General features: G+C 48.7%; 1 protein-coding gene across 1 annotated transcript in view; it reads left to right on the plus strand.

Moving 5' to 3' along the window:
* The first annotated feature begins 2,075 nt into the window (after positions 1-2,075).
* COL20A1 (collagen type XX alpha 1 chain) overlaps positions 2,076-27,634 on the plus strand; it is a 52,401-nt gene continuing 26,842 nt past the window's right edge. The window contains exons 1-18 of the mRNA XM_042046806.1: positions 2,076-2,442; positions 7,700-7,784; positions 10,126-10,236; positions 12,465-12,608; positions 12,846-13,004; positions 13,900-14,100; positions 15,288-15,443; positions 16,422-16,541; positions 16,715-16,879; positions 18,124-18,288; positions 19,226-19,398; positions 19,995-20,124; positions 20,609-20,754; positions 22,422-22,545; positions 23,005-23,144; positions 23,742-23,871; positions 24,398-24,540; positions 25,615-25,747. Coding sequence (XP_041902740.1) covers positions 7,712-7,784; positions 10,126-10,236; positions 12,465-12,608; positions 12,846-13,004; positions 13,900-14,100; positions 15,288-15,443; positions 16,422-16,541; positions 16,715-16,879; positions 18,124-18,288; positions 19,226-19,398; positions 19,995-20,124; positions 20,609-20,754; positions 22,422-22,545; positions 23,005-23,144; positions 23,742-23,871; positions 24,398-24,540; positions 25,615-25,747 — 2,413 coding nt within the window. The 5' untranslated portion in view covers positions 2,076-2,442; positions 7,700-7,711. The remainder of the gene's footprint in view (positions 2,443-7,699; positions 7,785-10,125; positions 10,237-12,464; positions 12,609-12,845; positions 13,005-13,899; positions 14,101-15,287; positions 15,444-16,421; positions 16,542-16,714; positions 16,880-18,123; positions 18,289-19,225; positions 19,399-19,994; positions 20,125-20,608; positions 20,755-22,421; positions 22,546-23,004; positions 23,145-23,741; positions 23,872-24,397; positions 24,541-25,614; positions 25,748-27,634) is intronic.

Here is a 27,634-nt window from a genome sequence, read left to right on the forward strand (position 1 = left end):
CCATGATGGTGCATTTTGTGCCTCCACCCCTTAACAATGCTTGATTTCATTAATCAGCTTCGCCTCAGCAAGGAGGCAGGCAGAAATCCCAAACATCATAGGCTGCTACCAACCTAGTGATGGGAGGCAGCGAGGCAAAGCAGGGACCAAAACCAGAGTGTGCCCGAAAGGAAATGTGTCCTAGTCTGAATTTGACTCTGGGAAGGAACAAAAATGAGTGAAAGCCACCAAAATTCACCCCCCTGTCCCTTGCTGCTTACAAGATGGCTGTATTTGCAGTCAGTGCAAAATATTCCTTGCAAACTGCCCTGAAAGTGAACTAAATATAGAAAAACAGGTGATAACAAGAAGCTAGGGAGGTTTCCTTCTTTCCAGTTCACAGAGCATCCTGTTTGTGATTAGCCTGCAGTGCTGTGCATAGATAGGATGATCTCCAGCACTCCTGCTTAGGGCAGGGTCCTCAGTGCAGCTCCTTTGGTCACAAACCAAACCTTAAAAAAAAAACCAAAAAGGCCCCAAATAGTAATTTTGATTTGTGTTAAGATGGGGTTGACTTGCTTGGAAAATCTGGTGTCAGCTGTGTATCAGGTATTGCCTTAGTGCTGGCTGCCTTTTTTCCCTTGGTATAAAGGGATATCTGCTCCCCCAGTGCTGGTGCTGAGGTAATGGGACGACTTGGAGCACAGAATTCCTGGAACAGGGTCCAAGCAAGACGTTTGCATTGATAATTGGGGTCTTTCCAGCCCCTAAGTGGAACCAGACCATCTCCTCAGCCGTTTGTCAATAAACTCACAGTTGTTATTTGTAGCATTCAGTGCACGAGTTAAGCAAACTCCATCTGCCTTTTTGCTTTTTAAATTCTATTTAGGGAGAGTTTGGGTGTCTATGATGGCCCAAAGGTTTAACCCAGGGTGATTGGCTTGGACTAAGGTCAAAGCCAGAAGATTTAGGCATTGTGTGGGCACCTTGGGAAAGGCAGGCCAGAAAACAGCACCATGAACACAAGCACTGAGAACAGCTCCAGATTTTTCTGTGTCAAAGCAGGAATTTTTAATTCTGTATCTGAATTCCTTGAAAGCACAGGAGATATGTGCTCATTTCTTTCTCTCTTGCTTTTAAAGAAAACTGTAGCAGCTCTGAGCAACCTCAGAAACCCAACAGGAACTACAGAAGAGGTAATTTGTGGTATTTATGCATAGGGCAGTGACAACCCTCTCTCCGTGGGGTACCAAATGCTTTATGCTTTGTTTTATTAAGATTTGTTGCCCACTTTTTGCTCAGGGAAGCTGTGGCTGCCCCATCCCTGGAAGTGTTCAAGGCTGGGTTAGACGAGGCTTGGAGCAGTCTGGGATAGTGGAAGGTGTCCCTGCCCATGGCAGGGGGTGGAATAATATGCTCAGTTATGTCCCTTCCAAACCAAATCCTTCCGTAATTCTATCATTTAAGTGCTTCGTTTTGGTGTTATTCTTTGGTCTGTATATTGTGATGCTTTTAAGTGCTTACAAGATTATAAAACAAAACTGCAAAGAACTAACAAATGTTTGTTTATTGTGCAAAATACTTTGAAAAGTGTGATATTTTCTTTCCCATTTAACTTGAAACTTCCAAAGGTGTCCCTGTTTCCTGCTGAATGGCAATGCATCTTAAACTTCGCTCAGTTGCAGGGGGAGACTGATGCTGACAGTCCCTACAGATGCAGCTGAAAATCTGGCCTCTGTCTGTAATGAGAAATGTCACTGTCAGTCATTCCCTCCTGGCAATGAGGACCAAATCTGTCCAAAATAAGTTTTGGCAGGGAGCTGGGTGTCTCTCCCAGGTGCTCCTGGTGCTGAGGATCTCATCCCAGAGGAGCTCAGAGCTGGATCCTACAGCTGGGGAGCCCGCAGCACCATCGAGCTCCAGTTCATGATTCAGCCTCTGGCCCTGCAAAACTTACAGATGTGCTTAATTTCCTTAAGCAAACGAAACACAACTCCCCTTCAGTGCACATGCTGGGCTCTCAAAACTATTTAATGGGATGTGAGTGAGCCTGGACTGACTTCATCCCGGGGAGTCTGAGGGTGGGCGGAAGCCAGGACTTGTTGCTGCGTTCTAGGAAATCAGCGTGCAGCCTCCCAGGCAGAGATTTTATTTTATTTCATTAGCAAAGCCCCTAAAAGCTGTTTACTGCTGCCCATAGAAGCAGCCTCTTGCTTTTCATGCTTTATTTGGCCGCGGGAAGGGGCCAAGCCGTGCATGTGGAGAGGGAGGTGGGGGAATCCCATCCCTCTCCCTCTGTTCTCCCTCCCCTTCCTTATCCCTCCTGACGTCTGGGAATTGAAATCTTTAATCACGCCGAGGAGCAGATGAGGCGCCAGGGCAGCTTGTCCCACAGCTCCAGAATGTAGCCGGACCCGCCGCCCGTCCCGGCTGACTCCAGGGGAAGCCGCGCCGCTCCGAGAGGTCGGTGCCGCGTTCGCCTTCGGGGCTGGGTTTGCAGCGATGCCGAGGAGGGGCTGTGCTGTTTTGGGGCACGTGTGGGTATCCCAAGCAGGGAATTTCTGTAAGGTTTTGCTCTCTGGGAAGCTTGGAATTGGTGCAGCGCCGGGCAGGGGTGACAGGTCCCATCCTCTTATGGTGAAGTGGCTTCAAGACGCATTCCCTGACAGTCAGTCAGTCTAAATACTGCCAGGACTGCCTTGGCAACTCTTTCGGGGCTGTGAGGAATGCACTTTTTTTTGTTGGTTTGATTTTTTTTTTTTTTTTGGCCTTCTATTTTGTGGTTAATTGTCCAAAACTGCAGGATATTGCTGCCAGAGCGTACTTGGAAGGGTTTGCTACCAGTGTGGGATTTTCCCACCTGGATGAGTGGGTGGGTTCAGCCTGATAGGCTGGGGGAGCTGCAAAAGCTCAGCCTGGGAGTGCAATTGTACCTGTTTTGAGTCTGGTGCTGTGATGTTTGAGACCTTTTGTTCAATAGTGGAACTGAAATAGAGGAACTTTCCAGGAGAGAACAGAAAGGGGTTGATGAATTGGGGTTTTTTAGTCCGTTTTAGGTCCTTTAACCAGCAAAGCACTCGGGGAATGTGGAACAGATTTATTCCCTGCAGTTGGCTGCCTCGGGCAGGTCCCTGTCTCTTCTGCAGGGCTGCCCCTGGTGCTGCTCATGTGTCCAGCAGGGAGTGGGACACGAGGTGACATTGCTTCTGCCAGCACTTCTGTGCAGAGACAGTGATGACCTCTGGCATGAGGAAATGTCCCCAAACTGTGGCTGTGGAGGATGGAAATAATTCACAGTGCCTCCAAATCCTCACCTTTAGTTGTGCTGATTTAAATATGTGGCAGGCATTTTTTTCCCTTTAACTAACGTGACAACATGTAAGATTTCCTGTACAAAAAAGGGGATCTCTGACTGTCTTAACCTCCAAATCCCCTCCAAGCACACAGCTGGAGCAAGTGGAAAGGGGTGTGTTCCCGACACACATTTATTTTCCAGGCCCTGGAAATACTCACCACATGCTCCATATGTTGCTGCCTCCAAATTCCTTCCCTGGGGGTGAGTAACAGGGGAGAGGCATCAGCGTGCTGCGGGCTCCCTGCCTGCCAGCAGGCTGCTGTCACTGTGGTCCCCTCAGTCCCAGGGTCCACACTCAGCCTGGCTGGCTGGGGGTACCACTGATGGCAGAAATGGATGGGGAGGGACCACAGAGTCCTGGGGTGGGGGCTTGGCATGTGGCAGGCGAGTTGTGGAGAGGGAGCTCCTCCAGAAATGTGTTTTCCACCACTTCAGACAGGTGCATTTGTTATTCCTGATTTACAGGCAGGAAAATGAATGTTGGAGAAGAGGCAGAATGGCGATGGGTTTGCCTCTGAGCAGGCAGAAGAGATGAAGTCCCTGTTTCTTGCTTTAAAATCACAGTAAAGATCCACACCCTGGGGTCCAACTGTGCCCAGTCTGTGTTAAAACCAGGATTACTGTGAGGGTGGGGAGGCCCTGGCACAGGGTGCCCAGAGAAGCTGCGGCTGCCTCATCCCTGGAAGTGTCCAAGGCTAGGTTGGACGGGGCTGGTGGAAGGTGTCTCTGCCCGTGGCAGGGGGTGGAATGGGATGAGCTTTAAGGTCCCTTCCAGCCCAAACCAGCCTGTGGTTCTATGATAATACTGAACTGATCCTTACTGATGCATCAGGGTGGAAGCTCCTGCCTGAATCAGAGCCTGCAGTAAGCCCAGATCGGTGCAGGCTGGAGGAGTTGATTTTTCTGGACTTCAGATCCCATATAACCCTGGTTAACGGGAAAAGATCACACACAGACCAGTGTTTTGCTGGAGCTTGGCATCCTGTTTGTCAGGAGAGTTGCACAGAAATTTCAAGGAAATCAAGAGCACTTTGGTGGCATTACAAAATGGCAAAAGTGAATTTAGTGAAGTGACCTTGTTAGAAGATGTGAGGAAACAGAATTTACTCCGATATGTATAAACTGTTTTCCTTAGTAATGCTAATGTATTTTTAGTGCATCACATGAAGAAATCTAAAGCAATACTGTTTTTCTCTTGACATGTTCCTTTTTTCTCCATTGCTTGCATCTCATACTGAGGGCAGTTAAAGTTTTACCTGCCCTGCACCCTCTCCCACTGTGTTTTCAGTTGGATAAAGCAGAATAATGCTGTGAGGAGGCTTGTGCTGATTTCATTGGGCTAAACTGTCCTGTTTGACTCCAGACTGCTGAAATCTGCCCTAATCCCGTCACTGTTCATGTCCTTTCTGTGTTTCATTCATTGTTGTTTGAGGTAACTGTTACCTTGTATTTGCTATTTACAGGATCTTGTCAGAATTCTGAGAGAATTTTGACAGTTTTTTCAGCCAGTATGTGCTTTTTTTGGAACTGATATTATACTTAAATTTCTACAGTATGAAATTGCCTAGAATATATTAATTTTTTGCCTTATTTTAAAGATATTGAGCCTTTGTTGCTCCCATTGCATTAGTGGTTTTTCATCTGAAAAATAAACAGACCACGCTGGAAGGACTGAATTTGATTAACTGAGGATTTGCAGCCCAGCTTTTGATGTTGGTATTCATGTGTTCTTATTTATTTGAACTTTTTGTGGATATTTTTGCTAGTAATTCCATGGGAAAGTGACCTTGTAATTCAAAGGTACCGTATATTTGCTACATTAAAAGTGAGGTGCTGCTCTGTTTGTTGCTGGGTTGTGTTTTCTCTCAGGATGGCACCACTGAATTTTCTTGGAGAAAGTTCCAGTGCTGCAGTGTCGGGTGGAGGGTGCAGCTCAGCACACCCCGGCTCCTGCCGGACACGGGGAGCCATGAAAAAAACGGGACAATTCCATCCGGGATGCAGGCTGGGGAAAAACCCGGACTGGACTATTCCTGGAGTACGGAATGGGGAAAAAACCCGGACTGGAATTTTCCTGGAGTACGGAATGGGGAAAAAACCCGGACTGGACTTTTCCTGGAGTGTGGAATGGGGGGGGAAACCCGGACTGGATTTTTCCTGGAGTACGGAATGGACTCTTGTGAAAACCCGGACTGGATTTTCCCTGGAGTACGGAATGGGGGAAAACCCGGACTGGTTTTTTTCTGGAATACGGAATGGGTATAACTTAAATTTCACACTTAACATGTTCATGTGTTCAGCTGAGGCTAATCCAGAGGAAAATAAAGGGAGAGAGATTGAAAAGGGAAACCCCAGAATATTCTGTTGCTGAAAAATCCCTTTGTTTTGCTGTTTCTGTAATCTTTATAGTAAGCTTTACAAAGCTCCTCTGTGAGGTATCAGTCAAGAATTTTGCAATCAGAACCTTCTGCTATTTGAGGTTTTCCTGATGTCCAAGCCTTCCTGCCCTGCACTGCTATTTAACCTGTTGCTGTTGTTTGTGAGTCTCAGAAGATCCCTCCTGCCTGCCTTCCCACACTCAGTTACCATCGTGGCCTATTTGACATGATCTATTGCTTTTCTTCTCACCTGAACAGATCAGTTCTTCCGTAATTCTTCCTTTCACAACTTCCAGAACTCTAAATTAATTCTTTTCCACTTCTGAAAGAGAATAATCCTTATGCCCAGTTAAAGCAAATCAGGAGAAAGGAAAATTCTGTAAGAGGTGTTTTCAGAGAAGCCAGAACCTTCCCCCTGCTCTCTGCCACTCTGTTTCTTAGTTCAAGGAATCTGAAAAATGCCGACTTTTTGCTGCTGTTTGGAACATGCACCTCTGCAGCCAGGGCAGGCTCTGCTTCCCTGGAGGCGACAGTCAGAGCCCTGAAACCCACCTGTAAAATGTTTGCTGTTTTTTATAAACAATGACCTCACTTTATTAGCTGGAAATATAAAGCAAGTGCTTCCCATGGCTAAAGGCTTCAGTTACACTGCAGTTGTTCGGTTCATCTTCAATCAAAAAAAAAAAAAATCACAGGCAGGGAAGGGTGGTTAACAACTCCCTGTTACAACTTGCATGTTTTTCCATTCATTCTTCCAGCAATTTAGATCTGATTTAAACAGATCATGCCTGGGTCACTCGTGCATATTTATTTTTCCTTGAAATTGCTACAAAGCTGCTGTTTTTGAAGGGAAACAGGCATTTGCCAGGAGCCTCTGCATACCTGTCCATCGAAGTGAATAGAAGTGAAATGTCACTGCAGGAGGCAGGGCTGGTTCTGCCAGAAGCAGTGAGGCTGAAATGTAGAGCACAGAGATGACAAAAGGCCAACAATGTGCGCTTAAAACCCAGTTTGTTGAGACCCACATGAGGGGATGGCACTGTTTCCATCAGGGTGACTTTCTGCTGACGTGAAATTCCTCACCCAAACTGAAGAGCACTGAAATCCAGGCCAGCAAAGCCAGCTGCAGGTGCTTGAGGTCTGTGGGCTGAGGCTGGCTATCCTCGGTCAGTCAGCTTTGGCCACGCTGCAGAGGTTATTTCTGAGTCACATTGATCCTCTGCCATGGCTAACCCTGTAACTGCCACTGCTTTCAGTCCGTTCAGTTAAAGCAAAACTGTTCCAGCAAGTCCTGAATGCAACTTCTTGGGAATGAAGTTATAAATAAACCCTTTCTTTTTAAACTGTTCACATACAAACTCCACCGGGTCTGTGGATCCCTCCTGCTACAAAATTGCTTTATCACAGCAACTGAGGTCATTAAATCAGTGGTTTGAGGAGCCTGGCTGTTCCTCTTGATGCTTTTCATCTTAAGATCTGTGTGTGCATGGCAGGGACATGAGAAACGTGCTGTCTGTACACCTGTAATGATCTTGGTCATGATAATCAGAAATAATTACTTCTGTACAATTTAAACCAGAAGTTATTCTGGAATCTGTCTGTCCAGTCATTTGCCAGTGTTGCTCATTTCCAGATCAGAGCAGAACCCATGGCTTTGAGTTCTGCTGCTGAGATTGTCCTGCCCAGAGAGCAGTGCCCAGCCCCAGACCCAAGCAGGCTGAGAGGAGTGTTCCCCACCAGGTTTATAAACACAGTTTAGTCCAAGGCACTGAACAGCTGTATTGGAGAACCAAAAAGATAAAATAATATGTAGGAATTGCAGGAAAATCTGTGTGTTCTTCTCCACCCACCCTTTCAGTGCCATCAATGATACCTTGAGCTGCAGATCCCAGGTTGTGGTGGCTTAACTGAGAGCTGCAAAAAACTGGATTTAGATGTGATGTAATATAACTTTTACTTCTCCCTCCTGACATTTGCCCTCTTGTAGGTCCTGGTCACAATGCTGATTCACACTTGGTTCTTCCTTGCCTGCCTACCTGTGATGAGCCATGTCTGGGGACGAGTGGGCCAAGGTAAGGAGCCTGCCTGCCCTTGTGGGGCTGTTCCCTTGTCTGTCCCCTGGGATAACCCAGCCCTTCCCGTTGGCAGTGGCACCACTGTGAGGGACATTGCCAAAGGCAGGCTGGATTTCAGGGGGCTGCTGTGCTCTGGTGTCTGTTGGTGAAGCTCCAAACAGCCTTTCCCATGCATGAAGAGAGATGAGGGATCAGGGGGCCCATCTGGGGAGAGGCTCTCTATCCCTCCCCACTCTGCCAGGCATGTCCTCATCTCTGGCAGCAGTCCAGCCACTCCCTTGCACCAGGGATGCATTTCAGCCTGTGCAAGCAATGAGGGGGTTATGTGATCAGTGGGAGCCTGAGAAATAGGAAGAAAAAGGGTGTTACTTCTTTAGTCACGGCACCTTCCTGCTGCTTTGGGTGTATATGATGAGATGTGGTGCAACATCTGGGTGAGAAAGCAGGAGGTGATTCCTCCTGTATCATCCTGCTCCCCAGAGGGACCAGAAATTACCTACAGCACCTCAGCACAGCCTTTCTGATGTGGAAGAACCACCTTAATGTTATGCTTGAACGTTGTGTGGAAGAGCACAAAGGTTTCTAGAAGGTGATGGCACTGCAGGGCTGGGACAGATGTGTCTCCCTGCTGTGTATCTTCCACACTGCTGCACTTAAGCCTGGTCTTAACTCCCTGTCAGCTGGAGAGCAAGGTTACAGCATCGAATAGTGCACATCTAACGAAGGGCAAGGAAACAGTGGAGCTTTCATGGCACTGGGGATCATTTGCATCCAGCACATAATGGTGCTTTAGAGGATGATGTCCTTTCTGGTATGTCTGGGGACATTCTTGTCTTTTTAGCTTCTGGGCTCCTAGAGTGATGCCCAAGGAGCTGGACCACACTTGGCCAAAAGAAGAAAACTCCATGTTTAATCTAACTCTGAATTCCCCTCATTGTTTCATGATCTTTGACCATTTCTCTTAGGCATGATTTTGGGATTTGCTTTTTGCCCTTCACCCCTCTTTCCCCTGTTTTCTTTCTTCCTCTTCAGATTTGCCTGGGGTGAGATGTGAATCTGCCCTTTGTTTCCCCAAATAGTTGTCTGCTTGTTGGGCAGCCTGCAGGAAGTCTCTGCAAGGAAAGGTTAAGGCACAGATGTTGAGCTGAGGCAAGCAAGACCTCACTGCCAGCTCTCACTGCTTTCCTGGGTGGTGACATCATGGCAGGGATGTCAGGAGGTGTCTGGGCATCATGCAAGACCAGAGCAGGGACTTGAGGAGCCCTGGGTGGCAGTTTGGCAGCACTGACCAGAAACTCCAGGTCAGCCTAAGCTTTTTTTTTTTTGTGAGTAATTGTAAAGGGAAAGAGATTGGTAATAGCTGCAAGTGAGGGGAACACTTGGGTGCAGATGTTTATAGTGTGCTCACTCACTGCAAATTAGGGCATCCTGCTGGAAAGGCAGCTCTGGGCACGGTGTCAGAAGGAAGGGAGAGAAATCTGCTGAGTTGCCATCCTGCATCCAGCCAAGTGAAAAAGTTTCATATGGTGACATTTGTACGACAGGAATCATGGATTCAAGGAGTGACACATGAGCTCCAACCTCTAGCTGGGGTTAACAGATAGCTGTGAAATCTGGAGATGATAAGGGAATGTGCTCTTTCTTCTCTTTACCTCCTTGTCTGATACTATTTTTTTCCTCAGGATTTGTCATTTAGTTTGCAGCTCCCTGCAGCAAACTGATAGAAGCTGGTGCCCATGAGTTATGGTCCTGCCAGGAGCTGTTATTTACACTTTATCAGGTTTTTCTTTCCTTTTTTTTTTTTTTTTTCTTTCTGTTCTTTCTAAACCCAGTTGGTCCTTGGAGCTGCCTCTGAAATGATCTTTGCAGAAGTGTGGGATCCATCACCTGGGGAATTTTTGTATTTCTCAGCAGCCCAAGCCTATTGAAGAGCCTTGCTGAGCCCATTTACGTGTTTGCTGCCCTCCCATTTCACGTTTGCACTGAACACTCTTGCTGTACAAAAACATTCAGCATGAAAGCTCCTGGAAGAGCCCTTCAAGACATGAAGGGTGCAGAGAAAGCCCTCACCTCTGTGGGAGGCTGCTTTGCCTTTCTGCAGGGGTATAAAATGAGTACCTGAGAAACTGCTCTTTGCATGGGAGGCTCCAGGCCTGCAGAGGTGCAAGGGGACTGCAGGAGCTGCCATGCAACCCCAGGGGATGCTGAGGACTTGCCTGGGATGGTGAAGGTTCCCTTTGTACTGCAGCTGTTCCTGCATCCTTAGAGGAGACAGCACACATAGGTTTTGTGGGAGGAATTGCACCGTAACAGCACGGACATATCTCCTCCTCCCCAGGGTCAGGCCGGCTGAAACTCACTGTCCTCTCAGAAGACAGGCTCCAGATGAAGTGGAAAGAGACTGAAGGGAACATCAGTGGCTACAAAGTTCGGGTAAAGCCCATGGCAGGTATGTGCTGACACCCTGGACATCAGACCCAGCAGAGATTTGTGTGAGAGGGAGGGACTGAGCTCCACCTTCCGTCTGGTGGCCAACAGGACCTAAGTATAAGCATTATTTAGACCTTAAGGGAATAGAGACAAGGCAGAGGGACTTATCCTGTTCTGGTTCCAGGTGTTGATTTCACTGGGCTGTACATGCAGTATGGACAAGGAGCCTTTCTGGCCACAGTGGGAGCAGTCTGTAGTGCCACTCAGTGCAGGCACAGTCCCTTTATCACTCATTCACAGGAAAGAGATGAAATTCAGCTCTGTTCTGTGGGAGTGTGTCTTGTTTGGTTCAGTCCGGGTCTCCCCTTTGGGTTTTGTGTTACTGTACCATCCCAGTTTATACCCTCCTGGTTTCGTGTCCATAACCCTGCTTTCTCTATTTGTCTCCTCCCAGACCCCTGCCAATCGCCCCGGCACCCCTCCCAAGCTTCTAGAAAGTTCTGGCAGGGGCGTCGAGTGATTGGTCTTGGGGGGAGGATCCCTCCCTTCCTTTCCCAAGATAGGTTCCCTTGTGTGTCCTTCATCCCGCAGACCCGTCCTTCTCCTTCCCTGATTCGATGCCATTGTCATCCCTCCCCTGTCGCCACCCCCCCATAAAACCCCTGGCAGGCGCGTTCAGGGTTGCTCATTGCTGGAGACCCGCGGGGGGCGAGGTCCTCTGTTCGGAGACACAATAAACCTTCTGGACTTCATCCACAATTGAGCCTGCCTCCTTCTTCCACCACCTGCCTCTATTGCCGCGGTCCCGTGGAAGGACCCACGAGCCAGACCTCTGGTCTCCCGGAGTCCGGAGGCTGGTCCCCGCAGCCTGCTGCGTCCAGAGCTGACCGGGCTAAGTGGGAACTGCTCCAAAAAGGACGCAGAGGCACTGTTCATCCCAGGGGAAAGGTTTAGCCAGAAATGCTGTTCTTTAGGACTCTGTGAGACAAATACGAAAAAAGTTCATTGCCTGGCTCTTGTATGGGAGCTCCCAGCTCTCCCACCACCTGCAGACACATGGAATGGGAAGACTTCGACCCTATTTGTGTGGGGAGACTCATCCCTCTTGCTCCCTACCCCTACTCCCTGACTTCAGATGTTGAACCTGGTGGTGTTGGAAGGACACGATGTCCCGTAGTGGGGAGGAGGGGCTGCAGGCATCCTTAGTCGAGGCTGGCATTCGGTTTCCAGTCGCTGCCGCTTTCCCAGTGAGCCGGAAAAGGGAGCTGCCAGGCAGGAGTGCGGGCGGCAGCTCCTGTGATCATCCGCCCGCTTTTAGCTCAGCCCCCACCTGTTTCCCAAGCTGGAGCAGGAGGTTTCCCATTCCTTCCCTGCCCTGCTCCTCCCCTGAGCCTCAGCTCAGCAGAGATTGATGAGCATCCCGGGAATGCAGGGAATCCCCACCGGCCTCCTAGCACATGCCTGAGGCTTTCCCTCTTAGGCTGGGGAGTTTCCAGCCTTAGGCAGGGGCACAGGGATGGTTGGGTCAGAAACAGATCCATCTCCATAATTTCAAGCTTGCAGACCTTTCTTGGTCAGAGGGGTTTAGGGAGCTGCTGTGCCTCTCTCTGGAGCAATCGCTGCCTCACTCTATCTGCTCGCTGCCCTGCCAACACAGAAGTGCCCAGTTCTTGGCTGGTCAAGGCATTCCAGAACAGGGTCCAACAGCCTGGGACATGGCTGTGGAGGGGTCTGGAGGCAGTGCCAGCCCCAGAAATGAGCTGTCTCCTGCAGGCAGCAGCTGCCCTTGCACAGAGATGGGGCAGAGACAGCACAGCTGGGATAAGTAAGATGAGTCCCAAGTGCCAGTGGTGACCTCCAGAGACATCGAGTCACTTCCTCATTTTGTCACATATAACCTCAATCAGTTGGGTGTCTTCATTCAGCAGTTGCCAGTCTTTACACTCTGAACACCAGCTTTTTATTCAACAGCTCCTTGGGAAGCTGGTGAGAGTTGCACTAATACTGGGTGGGAATTAATTTCCTAATTTGGGCACATATCAGGGACTTTAAAAACCCCACCTCTATCTTCTCCACTCTACATTGAGAAAAAGAGTAAAAATCGGAGCTCCTCAAAATTTAAAGAATAAATAGGAGCTGACTGCGGTCCCTAGGCAGACATTCCCTGCATTTCGGTGCTGCTTTTGCTACTGTCAGCTTAACTTTAAGCTCTGACAGGCTCTGAACTGTGGTTTCATCCCACCTCAGGGGACTCGGAGCAAGAAGTCATGCTGAAAACCAAGACTCCCAAAGCCACGGTGGGAGGGCTGAGCCCCACCAAGGAATACACCCTGCAGGTCTATGTGCTCAACGGCTCCCAGGAAGCCCTGTTTGCCAAGAGGAAATTTGTGAGTAAGTGGAGAGGGCTAAATTTTACCACTCAGAGCTCCTGAGGCTCCTGGGGATGTGGCTGCACAGAGCTCATCCTCTGGCACACACCCTGCAGACTCTTTGGCAATCACAGAGCCTGGTACTGTTTTGGTTGGAAGGCTGGAAAGGGAGATCGGGAAGATTCAGGGGATGAGGGAGGGACTGTGGCTCACAGGCCTCTCTAGATGGGCAGTTTCTCTGTTTTTGGTCTTCCTACAGTAGAGGAACTCAAAAATGCATCCCAGACTAGAAATAACCGAAGGAATGCAGGAGCTGCATCAGGAAAGAACCTCACCTCCTCGCGGAGCTCGACAGCTGAGCACAGTTGGGTGGCAGAGGCCACCCCACCACCCCTGAACACTGCTCTGTCCCAGACAGGTGGGTGCTGTCACCATTCTGGAGTCACATGGGATTGATTTTGAGCCACGGACTGTGCCGTGCTGCCATGGCTGGAGCACACAGCTGTCCTTAAAACCATTCCCACTTTCTCCCTGCAACCTTCCTTCATCAGATATATTCTGTCAGTGAAACTTGCTAGCCTGGTCTCATCCTTTGCATACAATTCTTAGCTACAGGAACACAGTAAAACACTTAAAAATATTTGCCCCTCATTCCAGCCAAGCTGACAATGCACATCCAAGTGTCCAAATTCAGCAGATGCAAACTTATCCTTCAACTGAATGTGGATCCTTGGAGAACAAGCTGCTCCCTAAGCACTGCGGCTAATGGTGCTTTTCCCCCTAAGCTCTGTGTTCCAAGGCTGGCTGCCGGTGCTCTACAAGAAGGATTTCCTCAACCTCCCTGGCTGAGGACTGTATGTAACTACAGAGTCTCATGTTTCCACGAGCTCAAAAGGGAATTACACCTGCTGATGGAAGAAAGATCCATCATGGCCATTATCCATAAAGTCTTGGGTGTTTGTGAGCCACAGATTGCTGAGCTCTGGAGAGCAACTGGTATGAAGTCCCTTGGGATGTTTTCCCTGGTTTATATTTTACAAACATTCATTGTTTTTCATCATCAAGGATAATGGGAGGGACAAACTTGCTGATGTGATCCGTTACTAACGCTAACTCCTGAGCACACGTGCAGCCCTCTCAGGTGTGAATGAAGGTGGTGTCAGTCTATGCACCTATTTGCATAAATCTGTAGGAATTTTACCCTCTCTGAGGTCCTTATACCTGTGTCAAGTGTGGCTCAAATCAGCTGAGAAGTGGGGTTCCATGGGGATAACACAGTTAGGGACAATGGAATTTTTCTATTTGGAGCACAGCAAAGGACAGAGCTGAAAAGAAAAGGCAGAAGGGGATTCAGCCAAAGAGCTCCGGAGAAACGACAAGAAACCAGCCGAGTGTGGAGGCCAGCGTGACAGAAACAACACCAATAACCCCAAAATCATCCCCGCTTACTCCTGAAAACACAGAGCGAGAGTCTCCAGGAAAAGAAAAACCCCCAAAGGATTCACTGAGGCGAGGTGAGAAGGGGTTCAAACATGTCTTGCTCCTTCTTCCCTGCTCTTTTCCCTAACACACACTGAATTCAAGCTTTCCACCCCACCCTCTGCCCCCCCCAGAGTACAGTGCTGCTGGTTGTGCTTCCAATCACTAGGTCATGCTTTGGGAGCTGTCAGAGCTCACTGGAGAAATTTGGAGTTCTGTAGAACAACATGAATTCTAAGGAAAGCTGGAGTTAGGCCAAAAATTCCTTCCAGATGATTTAATTTATTGATTTTAATTGATTTGGCACTATTCTCTCTTCAATGTTGTCATCTCCCCCTGCTTCTGGCAGATTCGTGTAAGCATTTGTGTTCTTCAGCAGAGCACCCCCAGCCATGGACCTTTCCAAGGTGTTTCCTTTCCAAACACCAGGGATGTTTGTTACCCAGCCTGCTCCTCCTTCTGGGCTTGTTCTTCGTGTTTCACAGATAACTGATCCATGAGGATCCTTCAGATTCAGTTGAGACTGAGATGGCTCCCAGCTTGGCTGAAATGGTGTGAATGGGATGGGCCAGAGAATCTGTGTCTGTGATAAGAGACAGGCCCCTTTGGAGCCTGATAAATCTTAATGGGATAATCTGTTTCCCCTCCACCAAAGATGCAAAATCTGAGAAATACTGCAGGAAGATGCATTCAATTAGCAACATGCTGTATCTTATCCTCTGCTAAGCTGAAGGCCTGGGGTGGGGACGAAGGCAGGGCTGGAGTATCCATGGTGCCAGCAGGTTTTTACGGGGAGATTGGATTTAATATAAAGCCATGAAATAATTGTAGCCCACAGGGGATCTCGTGATGGAATGGAATTAAGCAATCACCTGCAATTCTTGGAGACTTAGGCTAGATAAAAGGAAGCACTGGGCTGGGGCTGAGATGGAATGGAGCTGACAGCTTGCAGAGGGCAGTGCTTGGGTTAGCACACGCTTCTGGAGAGCATTAACCCCTTCTTTGCAGAGGTGCAGCTCCACACCACTCCGTTTCTTGGTGCTGACATGGGTTATGCTTGGCTCTGTGGTTTTCACGAGATGCTGGCATGTGCCAGACTGGCAGATGGTCTATTCCACCATCCAGACAAGGCCCTGCACAGCAGATTCGCTTTTTAGCTTAAAACTGAAGCGGGTTTCCTCCTTACAATTGGTTCTCTCAGTATCAAACCTTTCCCCTGCAGGCTCCCAGTTTCAGTGTGACACACCTGCAATGACTGATATTGTCCTGCTTGTGGATGGGTCCTGGAGCATTGGACGCAACAATTTCAAGCTCATTAAGGAGTTCCTGAGCAATCTGATTTTCCCATTCAGTATTGCAGAAGACAAGATAAGAGTAGGTAGGACATGCTCCTGTTTCCTGACCTTAGGATGTTGATGTTTGAAGGGGCCTTGGTCTCTTGCTATGTGCTCCTCTTGGGAGCTCTTATTCCTTTAGGATGCGGTCCTAGAGCTGCTCTTGGAAGCTTTTCCCATCTGGTAGCAAGCTCTGGCCTCTAGTGGCTGTGAAAAATATCTGCACAGTGAACAGAAGTGCTGTCTTTGGGCAGCACCAGCTTGGGTGGTGATGCTGAGATACTTTTGGGATTTGCTGCCATCTGTGACGAGGTGCTCAGCCACCAATGCACTGTGTGCAGTGGCAATGCGACACTGGGGCTGCTGTGAATTCAGCTTGGAATGGGGCTGCTTCCAGCTCTGAATGCTACTGACAGCCGGGCTGTACATGAAATAGGATGATGTAAATCTCTCTCAGCCCTTGAAACTGGTTGTTTGACCCTGATTAACTTTGACACCTTATCAAACACCTCTGATCATCATGAGATGATCATGAGAGGGGTGTGTACCCCTGTACCCCGTGGGGTCTGAGGCATCGCTTTGCCGCCTGCATGGCAGGACCATAAAATCAGGGAATATCCTGAGTTGGAAGGGACCCACAAGGATCATCGGGTCCAAGTCCTGGCCCTGCACAGAACACCCTGAGAATCCCACCCTGGGCCTGAGAGCATTGTCCAAATGCTCCTGGAGCTCTGTGAGGCCTGGGACTGTGACCACTGCCCTGGGGATCCTGTTCAGTGCCCAACCACCCTCTGGGGGAAGAACCTTTTCCTAATGCCCAACCTAAACCTCCCCTGACTCAGCTTCATGCTATTTTCTCAGAACCACACAGAGAAGTGGAGTTAGAAGCCTCATCTGCTCACCCCCAGTCCCTTTCATTATTTTGTGTCATCCTTCCTGGCAATCCTGACACCGGTTCCCAGAGTGGGTCTCCTGCAGCTCACCTGGGCTGGCTGGATGCCCATAGCTCCTGTTTTTCCCAGGGCTGTCCCAGTACAGCAGTGACCCCCGCACGGAGTGGGATCTGAGCGCTTACTCCACGAGGGAACAGGTGCTGGAGGCCGTGAGGAATTTGCGGTACAAGGGTGGCAACACCTTTACAGGTAACTCCACCTTACAGGGCTCTAAACAGCCCTTGCAGCCACAGTGGGGGAAGCTGTTCCCATGGGCCAGTGTGCTCTGTGGGGCTGTGGCTGCTGGGGAGCAGAAAAAAGAGTAAAGGCATTGAGGTTGTTCGGAGGGCTCTGGCACATCCTCCATCTCTGCTCCTCCCCAGGTCTAGCACTGACCCACGTCCTGGAGCAGAATCTGAAACCAGATGCTGGTGCCCGGCTGGAGGCTGAGAAGTTGGTAATCCTCCTGACTGATGGGAAATCCCAGGATGATGCCAACCTGGCTGCTCAGACCTTGAAAAACCTGGGCATAGAGATATTTGCCATCGGTAAGATCACAGCCATTGATAATCTGTAGGACAAAGCCAACCTATTTTTGGTCATCTTTAAATTGAAGGTTATGTTCCCTCAACTTTGACAGAAGGATCCTAAGGCTGTAAAACTGAAGTAGTGGATGAGACCTCATTACATTAAGGCTAAGAGGAAAGTTAACTCATTTATTCAGCACAGGCAGTGTTTTCAAAGAATATTTTTTTTTTTAGGAAAAGCATTCACGTGGGAGATGTCACACCTCCCACCTAAAGACCTTTGGGAGCCTCAGGGACCTGTGCCATGAGAAAAATATTCTCAGCTGTGGAATTAGGCAAGAGAATGTTGTATTGGGGATGGCAGGAGACCTCCTGTATTATTACTGCCTCTCGCAACTTCCCATTTCTCTAAATAACAGCATTATCTGCTCTTCACTGTCCAGCAGCAACACCAAGACACAAAATGGCCTTGAGCAGCTCCGGCCTTGATGACCACAAGGTCTGCTAGAGACTGATACATGAGCAATAAAGTTACATAAAAACTCTCCTGAAATTGCAGTCTCCAAAAGTTTGTGCTAAGCTGTGTTGGGAACATGCAAGCGAGCGTTTATTGCATAGGGTTATGTGGGTAAGTGGCTTTTATGGAGTGAGGAGAGCTGCTGAGCCTCCTTGGACAGTGGTAGGGAACCCTGAACCTAGCTCTGGGAAGCAAAATGAGTTGTACTGTAGAGCTTGGTCTGCAGAGAGTTAATGAGGATGAGGAGCTGAAGGATGGGGATAGAGGATGCTCTGTGATGGAGAAGTTCTGTTATACAAATGGGCTGCTTTTTGCTCGTCCCTGACTCTGTGGGATGCAGAGTGATGTTCTGATGAACAACAGGCTCTCTGTGGGGAGTGCTAGCGCCTCATAAATATAAAATGGTTGTTTGTTCATTCAGTCCCTCATCCGTTTATGCCAACAGCCTCTCAGGTTGAAAAATACCTCCCTTCCTGATAGCAAAGCCTGCAAGTGGTGAGGAGGCAGGAGGACAGAAGGAGGATTCACCAGACTGTCTCCAGGTTGCTAAAGGCCTTCTGAGCTGAAAGCTCTTCCCAGGCTGGGCTGAGGTGGTTGCTGCAGGAAAGCTCAGGGCCACTAAGACACCACTCTGCCACTGGGACAACTGGGAGGCTGTTCTTGGAGAGCAGGGTGATGGTAAACCCACCTCTGGGGAGTCCCTCTGCTCCTGTCTGGGGAGGTTCTCAGCCTCGTTCTCTGGTCGCAGGGGTGAAGAACGCGGACGAGGCGGAGCTGAGGCAAGTGGCCTCGGAGCCGCTGGAGCTCACCGTGTACAACGTGCTGGACTTCCCCCTGCTCAGCTCCCTGGTCAGCAAACTCACACGGGTCCTGTGCACCAGGATCAAGGAGAGGAGCCACAAGGAAACCACAGGTGATGTGGGACCTCCTTGGTGAGAGCTTCCTGCTGCTCACCATCCCCCTTCTTCTTGGTGGATAAAATCCCCTCAAGACAATAATAACCACTATATGGAAAAGGAGCTTCCTTTCCCTCTTCCTTTATATATGGTGTGATAAATGTGTTGTAACCATCTTCTTTTCCGAGTTTCTTCCAACGAGGCAGAAAAAGCAGGAGAACTAATAGGAAAATATACTAGGGAAAGTCTATGGAGTAAATGTGGAGGTAGGGTGAGGAAATAATAAAGCACCTAAACATATTAGTTTTTTCTCCACAAAACTTTTAATGTTGGATCTCCAACAAGTTAAAATCAAGCAGCCATTTCTTTCCTTTGCTGGGAACAGCTTGCATGATGAAGAGCATGAAGAACCACTCCAGATGTTAACTTAGATCCTCAAGAGAAATATTGTGTACATATTTCCACCTCTTTCTGCTCTAAGATTGACCTAAGCAGAATGGGAAAGTCTAAATTTCAAGCATACTTTCATTTAATGCTCTGGAGATTCGTATTAATAAATTCATTTATTCTTACTGATTTGTATTTGGCATAATTAGACATTTTACAAAGGTGAAGGTTAGGCTGAAGAAAAATGGGCTTGTCCAAAAGGAAACCAAAGTAATTTTTGCTTGTTAATTTTGGCAAATTTTTGAGATTAAGGAACGCAGACTTGTGTTGAAGAATTATTTGCAGCACCCAGCAAAATACACAGCCTGTTCTCTATGGAGTATTTATGTTCTCTGTACAGCCAGTTTTAAAATATTTATTTCAGAGCAGTCTGGAACAGTTTCTATACTCTATAGGGAAGGAGACTGCAACTTGGTTTGAAAAATGTCACTCATGTTTATGAGCTGGAAAGTACATTTGGCATGAGAAGTGTGAATATAAGAAAATAACTGTGGTTTTAATTCCTAGGCAGCGCTGTGAAAGATAACCCTGCCAACACGGGTCCCCAGATCAGCCCAACTGACCTGAAAATATCTGCTGTGACCTCCAAGAGCATGCACTTGGCCTGGAGCCCTCCTCTGAGACCACCAAAGAAATACCGGGTTGTGTATTATCCATCCAAGGGTGGGACACCCAAAGAGGTGAGAGACCTTTCCCTGGACACCTGAGACTGCCACAGCTTCCAGATGGTGGCTGGCAGTTTAAGGAGGCTTGGGTGGACAAAAAGAGGATGGCAATGGGGTATCAGTTAAGCCAGAGATGAAATTAAATGCACCATGAGTGTAAATGTGAAGAGGTAATAGGGTGATAAGATAGAAGACTCTGATTTTTCTCTTAGCCAGTGTTATCCCCTCCCTAAATAATGTGTTTTGACTTGGAGAGGACTCTCAGGTGCAGAGAGCCAAGGATATCTGGGATGGATATGATTTAAAGAAGCAAATCCAAATCGTGGACGAATTTCCATTGATTTCAGTGAGAGCGTGGCTAGAGTCCTGTGCTCGGTGTTTGCAGAGATCCCAGGTTTAGAGGACAGGAATCCTTTTTGCCTCTCACCTCTCTGCTTTGGGGAGATGCTAGCTATCACAAAGTGCAGAGAGAGGGCAACTGGGCTTCATGTTTCTGGGCACAGATCTGCCACGGAGAAGCCACACTGGCCAGGGATGGCCAGTTCAGCCGTTCCATTGCTGAAGGGCAGTAGCACCTCCCTGCCCTGACAGCCCTCCCTTTGTGCTTGCAGGTGGTTTTAGAGGGAGCAGAGTCCTCTCTGCAGCTGTCCAACCTGACCTCGCACACGGAGTACCTGGTGTCGGTGATCCCTGTGTACGACACCGCGGTGGGGGACGGGCTGAGAGGCGTCACCTCCACACGTAGGTCGTGAGTAGAGAGAATTGTGCTGAGGGGTGCTGAGGAAAGGCGAGCAGAGCTCGATCTCTGACCACCTTAGACTGGAGAATGCCATTGTACATTTCCTCACCCCCCAAGTTCGGGCTATCTACAGCTCTCTTTATCTGCGGAGGTGCTCAGAACTCAACCAGGCAAGACCCTGAGCAACCTGTGCTTTGAGCAGCAGGTTGGGCCAGAGACCTCCAGGGATCCTTTCCACCTGCGTCATTCTGCAAAGCAGAATGTGGCAGTAACACACCCTGCTAGAAATATATTGCAACTCCTCGCTGGTTTTTTATCCATGGCGCTGAGTGAATTAAACTCTCTGTAAAGTAGAGACTGTGTTAGATGTGGGGTGGGTGCCTGCCAGCGTGCAGTAGCTGTTGTAAAGCCAGGTGTCCCCTGGGTTTTGAGTTGTTGCAGACCTCATACACTGAAGGTACCTTTGTGCCTTATTTTTCTCTTTAGTGCCTTTGTCTTCCCCTCGTTCCCTGCGTGTCTCTGAGCTGAGCCACAACAGCCTGAGGCTGAGCTGGAAAGCAGCCCAGGGAGCCACGCACTACCTGGTGCTCTGCTCTGCAGCCCCTGATGGAGCAGAGGACTATACAACAGAGGTAGAGTTTGTGACAATAATGATAATACTGTTTTTTCTCTGTCTGGGCTGAGTTTAGTGCTAGCTCTAAGATTTGGCAATTGGTATCATGTGGTCAAAGAAAAAAAATCTATCAGAATTATTGCCAGAAACAGCTTTCATAAAAGATTCTTTTTTATGGTTTGTCTCAAAGTGATTTATAACTGTGAGGGTTTCATGTGGGAAATCAAGGCATGGGAGAGATCTGACTGCGTCCTGGGGCCCTGGAAACCCAGGCACTGAACTCACATCCTTGCAGCCCCAAGTGTAATTGTTGTATCCTTGAGGCTGTACATAAACATCTTGACTGTGTGTGTCTTTAAAAGTTAACTGAAAATGTGTTAGGGCGGATTTTGCTGACATCTGAAAACAGACTTATGACACTGCAGATGAAAGAAACAATGCTTGACGAATGGAAAATCCTTAAAAACATCTAAGAATGCTTCGTTGTGCATTTTAACACATTATCTAGAGTACCTGTAGGCTGAGGATATGAATTTTAAAAAAACACAGTGAGTAGGGAGGAACATTTACTGCCTCTTTGACTAAGATTGCCCCTCTGAATGCACAGCAATAGAGGCAATTGCAGGATGGTTTTCAAAACAGATCAATTAATACTCTGCTTTCAGTGCATACTCATGGGGTTTTAATAAGATTCAGAACATCTGAAGCAAGACCGACGCTCAAATTTGTATTTCAGAATATTAAAACATTTCCACAGTTACCTGACCTACTCCCTGTTAGAGTGCAATGCTCCAGGCCGATGGGATGTCTGCAAAACCAGCATTAAAATGTTCCCAGCTTTTTATAAACTGTGCTCCAGTGTGTCCAGACTCCCAAGTGTCCCCGTGGTGCCTTTCTGCAGCGAGCAGGCTGCGGAGCAGAGCGGTGCCCGTGCCGTGTTAGCAGCAGATGGCAGCAGCCCGGCTGCTCTGGGGCTGCTGGCAGCGCTCCTGCCAGAGCTTCCCGTGTGTCTGAGAAAAGCGGGATCACAGCTCTTGAATACCCCCCGATCCAACCCAGAGCAGCAGCGTTTTGGTGTGAGAGAATCAGGGCTCTGCAGAGCAGGGTAGGAGGAGGTGCTGTGTATCCCCAAAGGGCAAGAGAGACAGAGATCACCTGCCCAGGTGGGGAAGGGACTGGAGAAGAGGAGAATGAGGGGAGACATCACTGGGGTCTGCAGCTTCCTCATGAGGGGAAGTGGAGGGGCAGCTCCCCTCTGTGCTCTGTGTGACCAGCGACAGGACCCGAGGGAGCAGCTGCAGCTGTGTCGGGGCAGGTTTAGGTTGGAGGTTAGGAAAAGGTTCTACCCAGAGGATGGCTGGGCAAGGGAACAGGCTGTGAATGGTCACAGCAGCAGCAGCCTGACAGAACTCAAAGAAAATTTGGACAACACTCTCAGGGACACGGTGGGATTCATAGGGTTTTCTTGTTCAGGAACAGGACTTGGATTCTGATGATCATTGTGAGTCCATTCCAACTCAGGATATTCTGTGATACTACGATTCTAAGACCATTCTAGATTGGAGAGGACCCCTAAGTGTAACCAAAGGGTCCTTGGCCCATGCCTCTGTAAGGTCCTGCTCTCTTAAGTGCATTGGGAGGTACCCTAGAGCTGAAGGGTACCCTAAACCCCCTCTCTGTTGGCAGGTGAAGGTGACCCAGCCCGAGGTGCTGCTGGAGGGGCTGTCCCCCAGCACTGGGTACTCTGTGGCAGTGTATGCCATGTATGGGGAAGATGCCAGTGATCCAGCCAGCATCCAGGAAACCACCTGTAAGTGCTGCTGCCCCTTACTGAGTTGTTATTAAACACTTAAGGCAGGAGGGACGTGTGAAATGAGGTGCTTCCCATATTGTGCATCTGGCCTCTTTCCTGCTGGATCTGAAGCAAGTATTGGTCCTCAAGGGGATGTCTAATTGCATGGTGAGCTGTGAAAAAGGAGTGATGCTCCCCTGGTAATAAAGGACTCCTGAACTAGGTGTTCCTTGAAGTCTTTGTTGTCTGGGGTGGGAGAAGGCAATCATCTGGCTCATCCTCACCTAAATCTGCGGCAGCCCTTCATAAGCTCCCAGATGTGTGTGTGGTAGTGAATAAAGAGAATATTTGCCTGCATAGTTGAATGAGCCTCTTGGTTCAAGGTGGGATCATCTGAGGGCAGCAGGAGGCAGCGGGTGGCATTGCCATTGTGCAGCCTGTGAAGGCTCAGAGTGCTGTCACTAACTGTTGTTGCAGTGGCCTTGAGTCCTCCCAGGTACCTGAGCTTCTCCGAGCTCAGCCACGCTTCCGTGCGGGTCAGCTGGGAGGCCGCGGCCCCGGCCGTGCGGGCTCACCACGTCACCTATGTCTCTAGCAGAGGGGGCAACGCTGGAGAGGTGAGTCCTCAGGGGCTGGGGGAAGGAAAAGGAGCTTGGGAAGTTGGATAATGCCCTGTCGTCCTTCAGCTGCATGATTCAGGGAGAGCTTGTGTGCTGGCAGTGTGTTAACTCTGAAATGGGCAATTTTGCTGCAATTATCACCAAATGCTGACCTCTCTGCAGCTGTGCTCTCTAGAGCCATAGGATGGTTTGGGTTGGAAGGGACATACGTAACCATCTAGTCCAACTCCCCTGCAGTGAGCAGGGACATCCTCAACTAGATCAGGCTGCTCAGATCCCCATCCAACGTGGCCTTGAATGTTTTCAGGGATGGGGCATCCACCACATCTCTGGGTAACCTGTGTTAGTGTTTTACCACATTTGTTGTCAAAAAGTTTTCCTTATATCTCATCTGAATCTACCTCTTTTAGTTTAAAGTCAGGACCCCTTTTCCTATAGCAACAGGCCTTGCAAAAAAATTCTGTTCCCATCTTTCTTATAAGCTCCCTTTAAATATTGAAAGGCTGCAATAAGGTGTCTCTTTTTCTTCAGGCTGAACAAGCCCAAGTGTCTCAGCCTGCCTCATAGAATACTCACACAACTCCCCCACTGCAGGTGGAAGTTCCTGGCACTGCAACATCCACTGTCCTGAGACCTCTGTCCTCCCTCACCCAATACTTCATCAGTGTCAGATCTACATACGATGAAGGGGACTCCTTTCCAATTACTGGCAATGTCACCACCTGTAAGTAGGCAATGGAAATACTTCTGGTCTCAGTAAGAGATGACAAAGTTGGTTTGTGGGTATCTGAACTGGGATGTTTTGAAGACTGGCCCCAGCAGCTCGTGGCCAAAACCCTTGCACAGAGTGCAGATGGCTGCTGTTCTTTGTGTGTGGAGTATGTCCAACTGTGTTATGCTCAAAATGAGGTGGAAGGGATCAAGAAAAGAAGCAAATTAAGAAAAGCATAATGTATCCCTAACATCTGCATCCTTGAGAGCCCTCCTAGCCTTCTTCCCTTTACAAAACTGGTGTGATATGTGTCCTCTCCGTAAATGAGATAATCTTTCTTAATTACAGCTTTAAAAATAATTTACCCCTGTCTGTCCTGATGACTGTTGTCATATGGGTCTGAAGAAGCGACAGACAGGCTGGTCTCAGGCATCTGCTTGGTTGATGTTGTGCTCCCCAGCCATCTGCTCCCCACCTTGGCTCTGACATGGTGCTGTCTGTGCCTGCACTTCAGCTCCTTTCCTTGTGCATCCCTCAGTGAAGGTCCCTGCTCCTCGCGCTCTGAAGGTCACCGAGCTCTCCGGGAGCAGCCTCCGCCTGCAGTGGGAAGCTGTCGCTGCCTCGGATGTGGTTGTCTATCAGATCAAGTGGAGCACAGCCAGTGGAGAGAAGCCTCAGGAGGTACGAGCCCACACAGAGCTCTGGGGAGGCTGGGCTGGCTCTGAACTCACCTGCAGGAGTGGCAGAGAGCTGTGTAAAACTATGCAGGCAAATGCACTCCAGCAATTGAACAGTTCAGCAGGATCCCTCCTGGATCTGGCCCTAAGTGGAGCAGTCACCTTGAGTGCTGGAAGCAGGAGGGACAGCAGGGCAGAGTCCTACAGGCTCTGGGAAGATTGCAGAAGTGTTCTGGAAAACCTCAAGGATGAAATTTAATAGGGACAAGCAGAAAGTGTTAAGCTTAGGCAGGAATAATTAACCACAGGTATACAGGATGTAGAACAAACAGCTAAGAAGCAATTCAGTAGAAAAAGATCTGGGGTTGCAGAGGATCAGCAGCCCCCGATGTCAAGATGCTGTGGAAAAGAAAAAGACAATACTCAAGTACTTATAGCTGGAGATATTGCTTCTAAGAAGGCAAAGCATTTTCTCTTCTCAGTGCTAGGAAGCACTAATACTTTTGGGATGCTGCTCTTTGGGAAGCAAGAGGTCCAAGTGAGGAGCACACAGAGGAGAATGACCAGAGACAGAGCTGGTGCAGGTGTGGCAGGGATGGACCAGGTGACTTCTTCCATGTGAAGCCCCTATTTTCAGTATGAGGTCAAACAGCAGTTTAAATGGAGGCTTAATACCTGAGTGTCTCCTGCAATAAGAGAGACCAAACATGTTCCATTTGGGCTGGAACAGAGGGCTACTGGGGCTTCTGTCCCTAGGTCTCCTAAAAGCTGGAAACTGAGCAAAGGGATTCAGTGCTCCAGGCAGGCACTGCCCTGTGTCAGAGCTCTGTGCGGTGGTGCTGAAGGAGCTGCTAATTGTAACTGGGCTGCAATGCACAAGCATCTGCTATGCATTATTCAGGGCTGGAATTTTGCCTTTGCTTACATGTGTGCAACCCCAAACAGTAAACTTTGGCCCCAAAGCCCGGTGCTAACTCATTTGTGCCCACAGACAATCTATGGGCCTGGCACTTGGGTGGCGTGAACCAGCCTGGGGCTGCTCAGGAGTGGGACTGACTCATTTCCTCCCCTGCTGCAGCTCTCCCTCGCTGGAAATGTGGCGACAGCCGTCCTGCCAGGCCTGCAGAAGAGCACTGACTACAAAATATCCATCTGGGCCTACTACAAAGATGGTGCTCGAAGTGACACCGTTTCTGTTCACCACAGGACCAGTAAGTGACCAGTGCTGGGATCCACAGCCCAGGGATGACAAACAGGGCATGGGATGCCTCATAACTCAGCACGCACCAGCAGCTCAGACTGGTCACCTCCAGCTCTGAAAACCCAAACCTGAATGTGTGAAAAAGTCTAGAGACATTTAGGCTTCTGTCTGAAAACGTTCTCAATCTGCCCTGAGAACAGGAGGCTGGACAATCACATCAGGCTGGTGCATTTTAGAGGTAACTGATAATCCTTGCACATGTTCCATGTAGAATACATTTCATCCCTCCTGTGCTTCTGTGCAGTGCATGGATGGAAATGAATTCTGAGGGTGTCCAGCTGAATGTGTCACTGTGCTGCCTAAGGAACAGTTCCTGTTAATAAAATACTGCCTGTAAGGAGGGTGAAGATTTCCTGAGCTGTGTCGTTGCTGGGCTGTGCCTCACTGGGGGCATTACAAATATGGGAGGGAATCCTGCAGGCACACTCTGCCTTGGAAGCATTATCTGAATCTGGCTTTGTACAGGCAGGATATGAGATTTAAAAGTGGCACTCCCAGAGGTCCTGGTAATTAATATTGCCTGTAAAATCGCTTTGTTGGAAGTGAATGGAGCACAATCCATTCAACACCAGCAGTCCTCCCTCTCCTCTCAGATCTCATCCTCCTCTGCAGAATAAACTCATTTAGGCTGATGTTGAGCTGATGAAACCTGAAGTAAATGGTAATCTTGGAATAAGAAGCTCAGGTTTTATTAATAATAAATAATAATAACATTTTTATAGGAAACTATCTCAGACAAGTACCTTGGAGCTGCATACTGACAAAAGAAAAATAAAAGCAAGCATCCTATTGACACATGATGACAAGAGGACCATTAGAGCTGTTTGGAGGGTGTAGGAAAATTAATTACTGTGTTTTAAGCTATGAATTATGAAATGTCAGAGGAGCTCTCTCAGTCCAACAAAAGGACACGTGACAGTGCCCTTCTAGGCACGTTTGCACAAGCCAGTCCTTGCTGCTGCTGGCACCCCAGTGGGACAAGGAAAGCAATTTGATTTCTACTTGTCAGCTGCTGTCCTTGTGCAGGAGCCCTGGGAATTGTCAGGCTTTGCCTTCTGCATGAAGGAAGAAAAATTCTGCAGGAAGCCAGGTGTGCAGCTGGGCAGCCAACACAGGGTTCAGTGCCTGGGTGCTGCTGATCCCTTTGCAGGAGCAGTCAGGACACTGCCGTGCTTCTCTCAGGCATTATTTGCATGTGAAATCAATGGTTTTGATGCTAATTATTTTCTCATGTTTAAAGTAAGAAGTGCCAACAGAGGAGAAGTGGCACGGAAGAGGTGGCTGGTGATTTCCAGTGCTTCTCTGGGGCGGGTCAGGGGAAAACTGGGGATGCCAGAAAATTGCTGAAGGCTTGTGCAAGGGATGTACAGGAAGATGTGGCACTAGGCAGGACTCTGGGGAATCCTGGGACATGGTTATATTTCAAATCTTCAGTGTTTCAAGCAAAAGCTGCCACCTTGTGCTGTGTGTGGTCAGGATGGCCGGTGGTGTTAATCTACCATCAGAGCTGGTGGATAGTAACTCATTCAGACACAGCATGGAAATCTCATATGTTATCTGAAAACCCAGACCCCTTGGTCTGATCTTTGAGCCCTCTGCCCCTTAATTTTCATTATAAAATGAAATTCTGAGGGCTGAAACATCGATGAAAGCTCTCTGGTTCTCCTCCGGGTGGCAGACTTTGGGTTGCAGCCTGGGGAGTAGCACTGATCAGGCTGTGCTGAGCAATACCAAAAGTGTGTGCTAGAGGAGGTTGTGGAAGGGAGGAAGTGTTTTCTTTTGCTTTCATCATTGCTTTTCTCTTTTTCTTCCTTGGCACCATCTCTTTACATAAGGA

This window comes from Corvus kubaryi, unplaced genomic scaffold (genome assembly GCF_017639235.1).
Source record: "Corvus kubaryi isolate FWS band 111438036 unplaced genomic scaffold, C.kubaryi_AGA036_p1.0 134, whole genome shotgun sequence".
NCBI classification, from domain to species: Eukaryota; Metazoa; Chordata; class Aves; order Passeriformes; family Corvidae; genus Corvus; species Corvus kubaryi.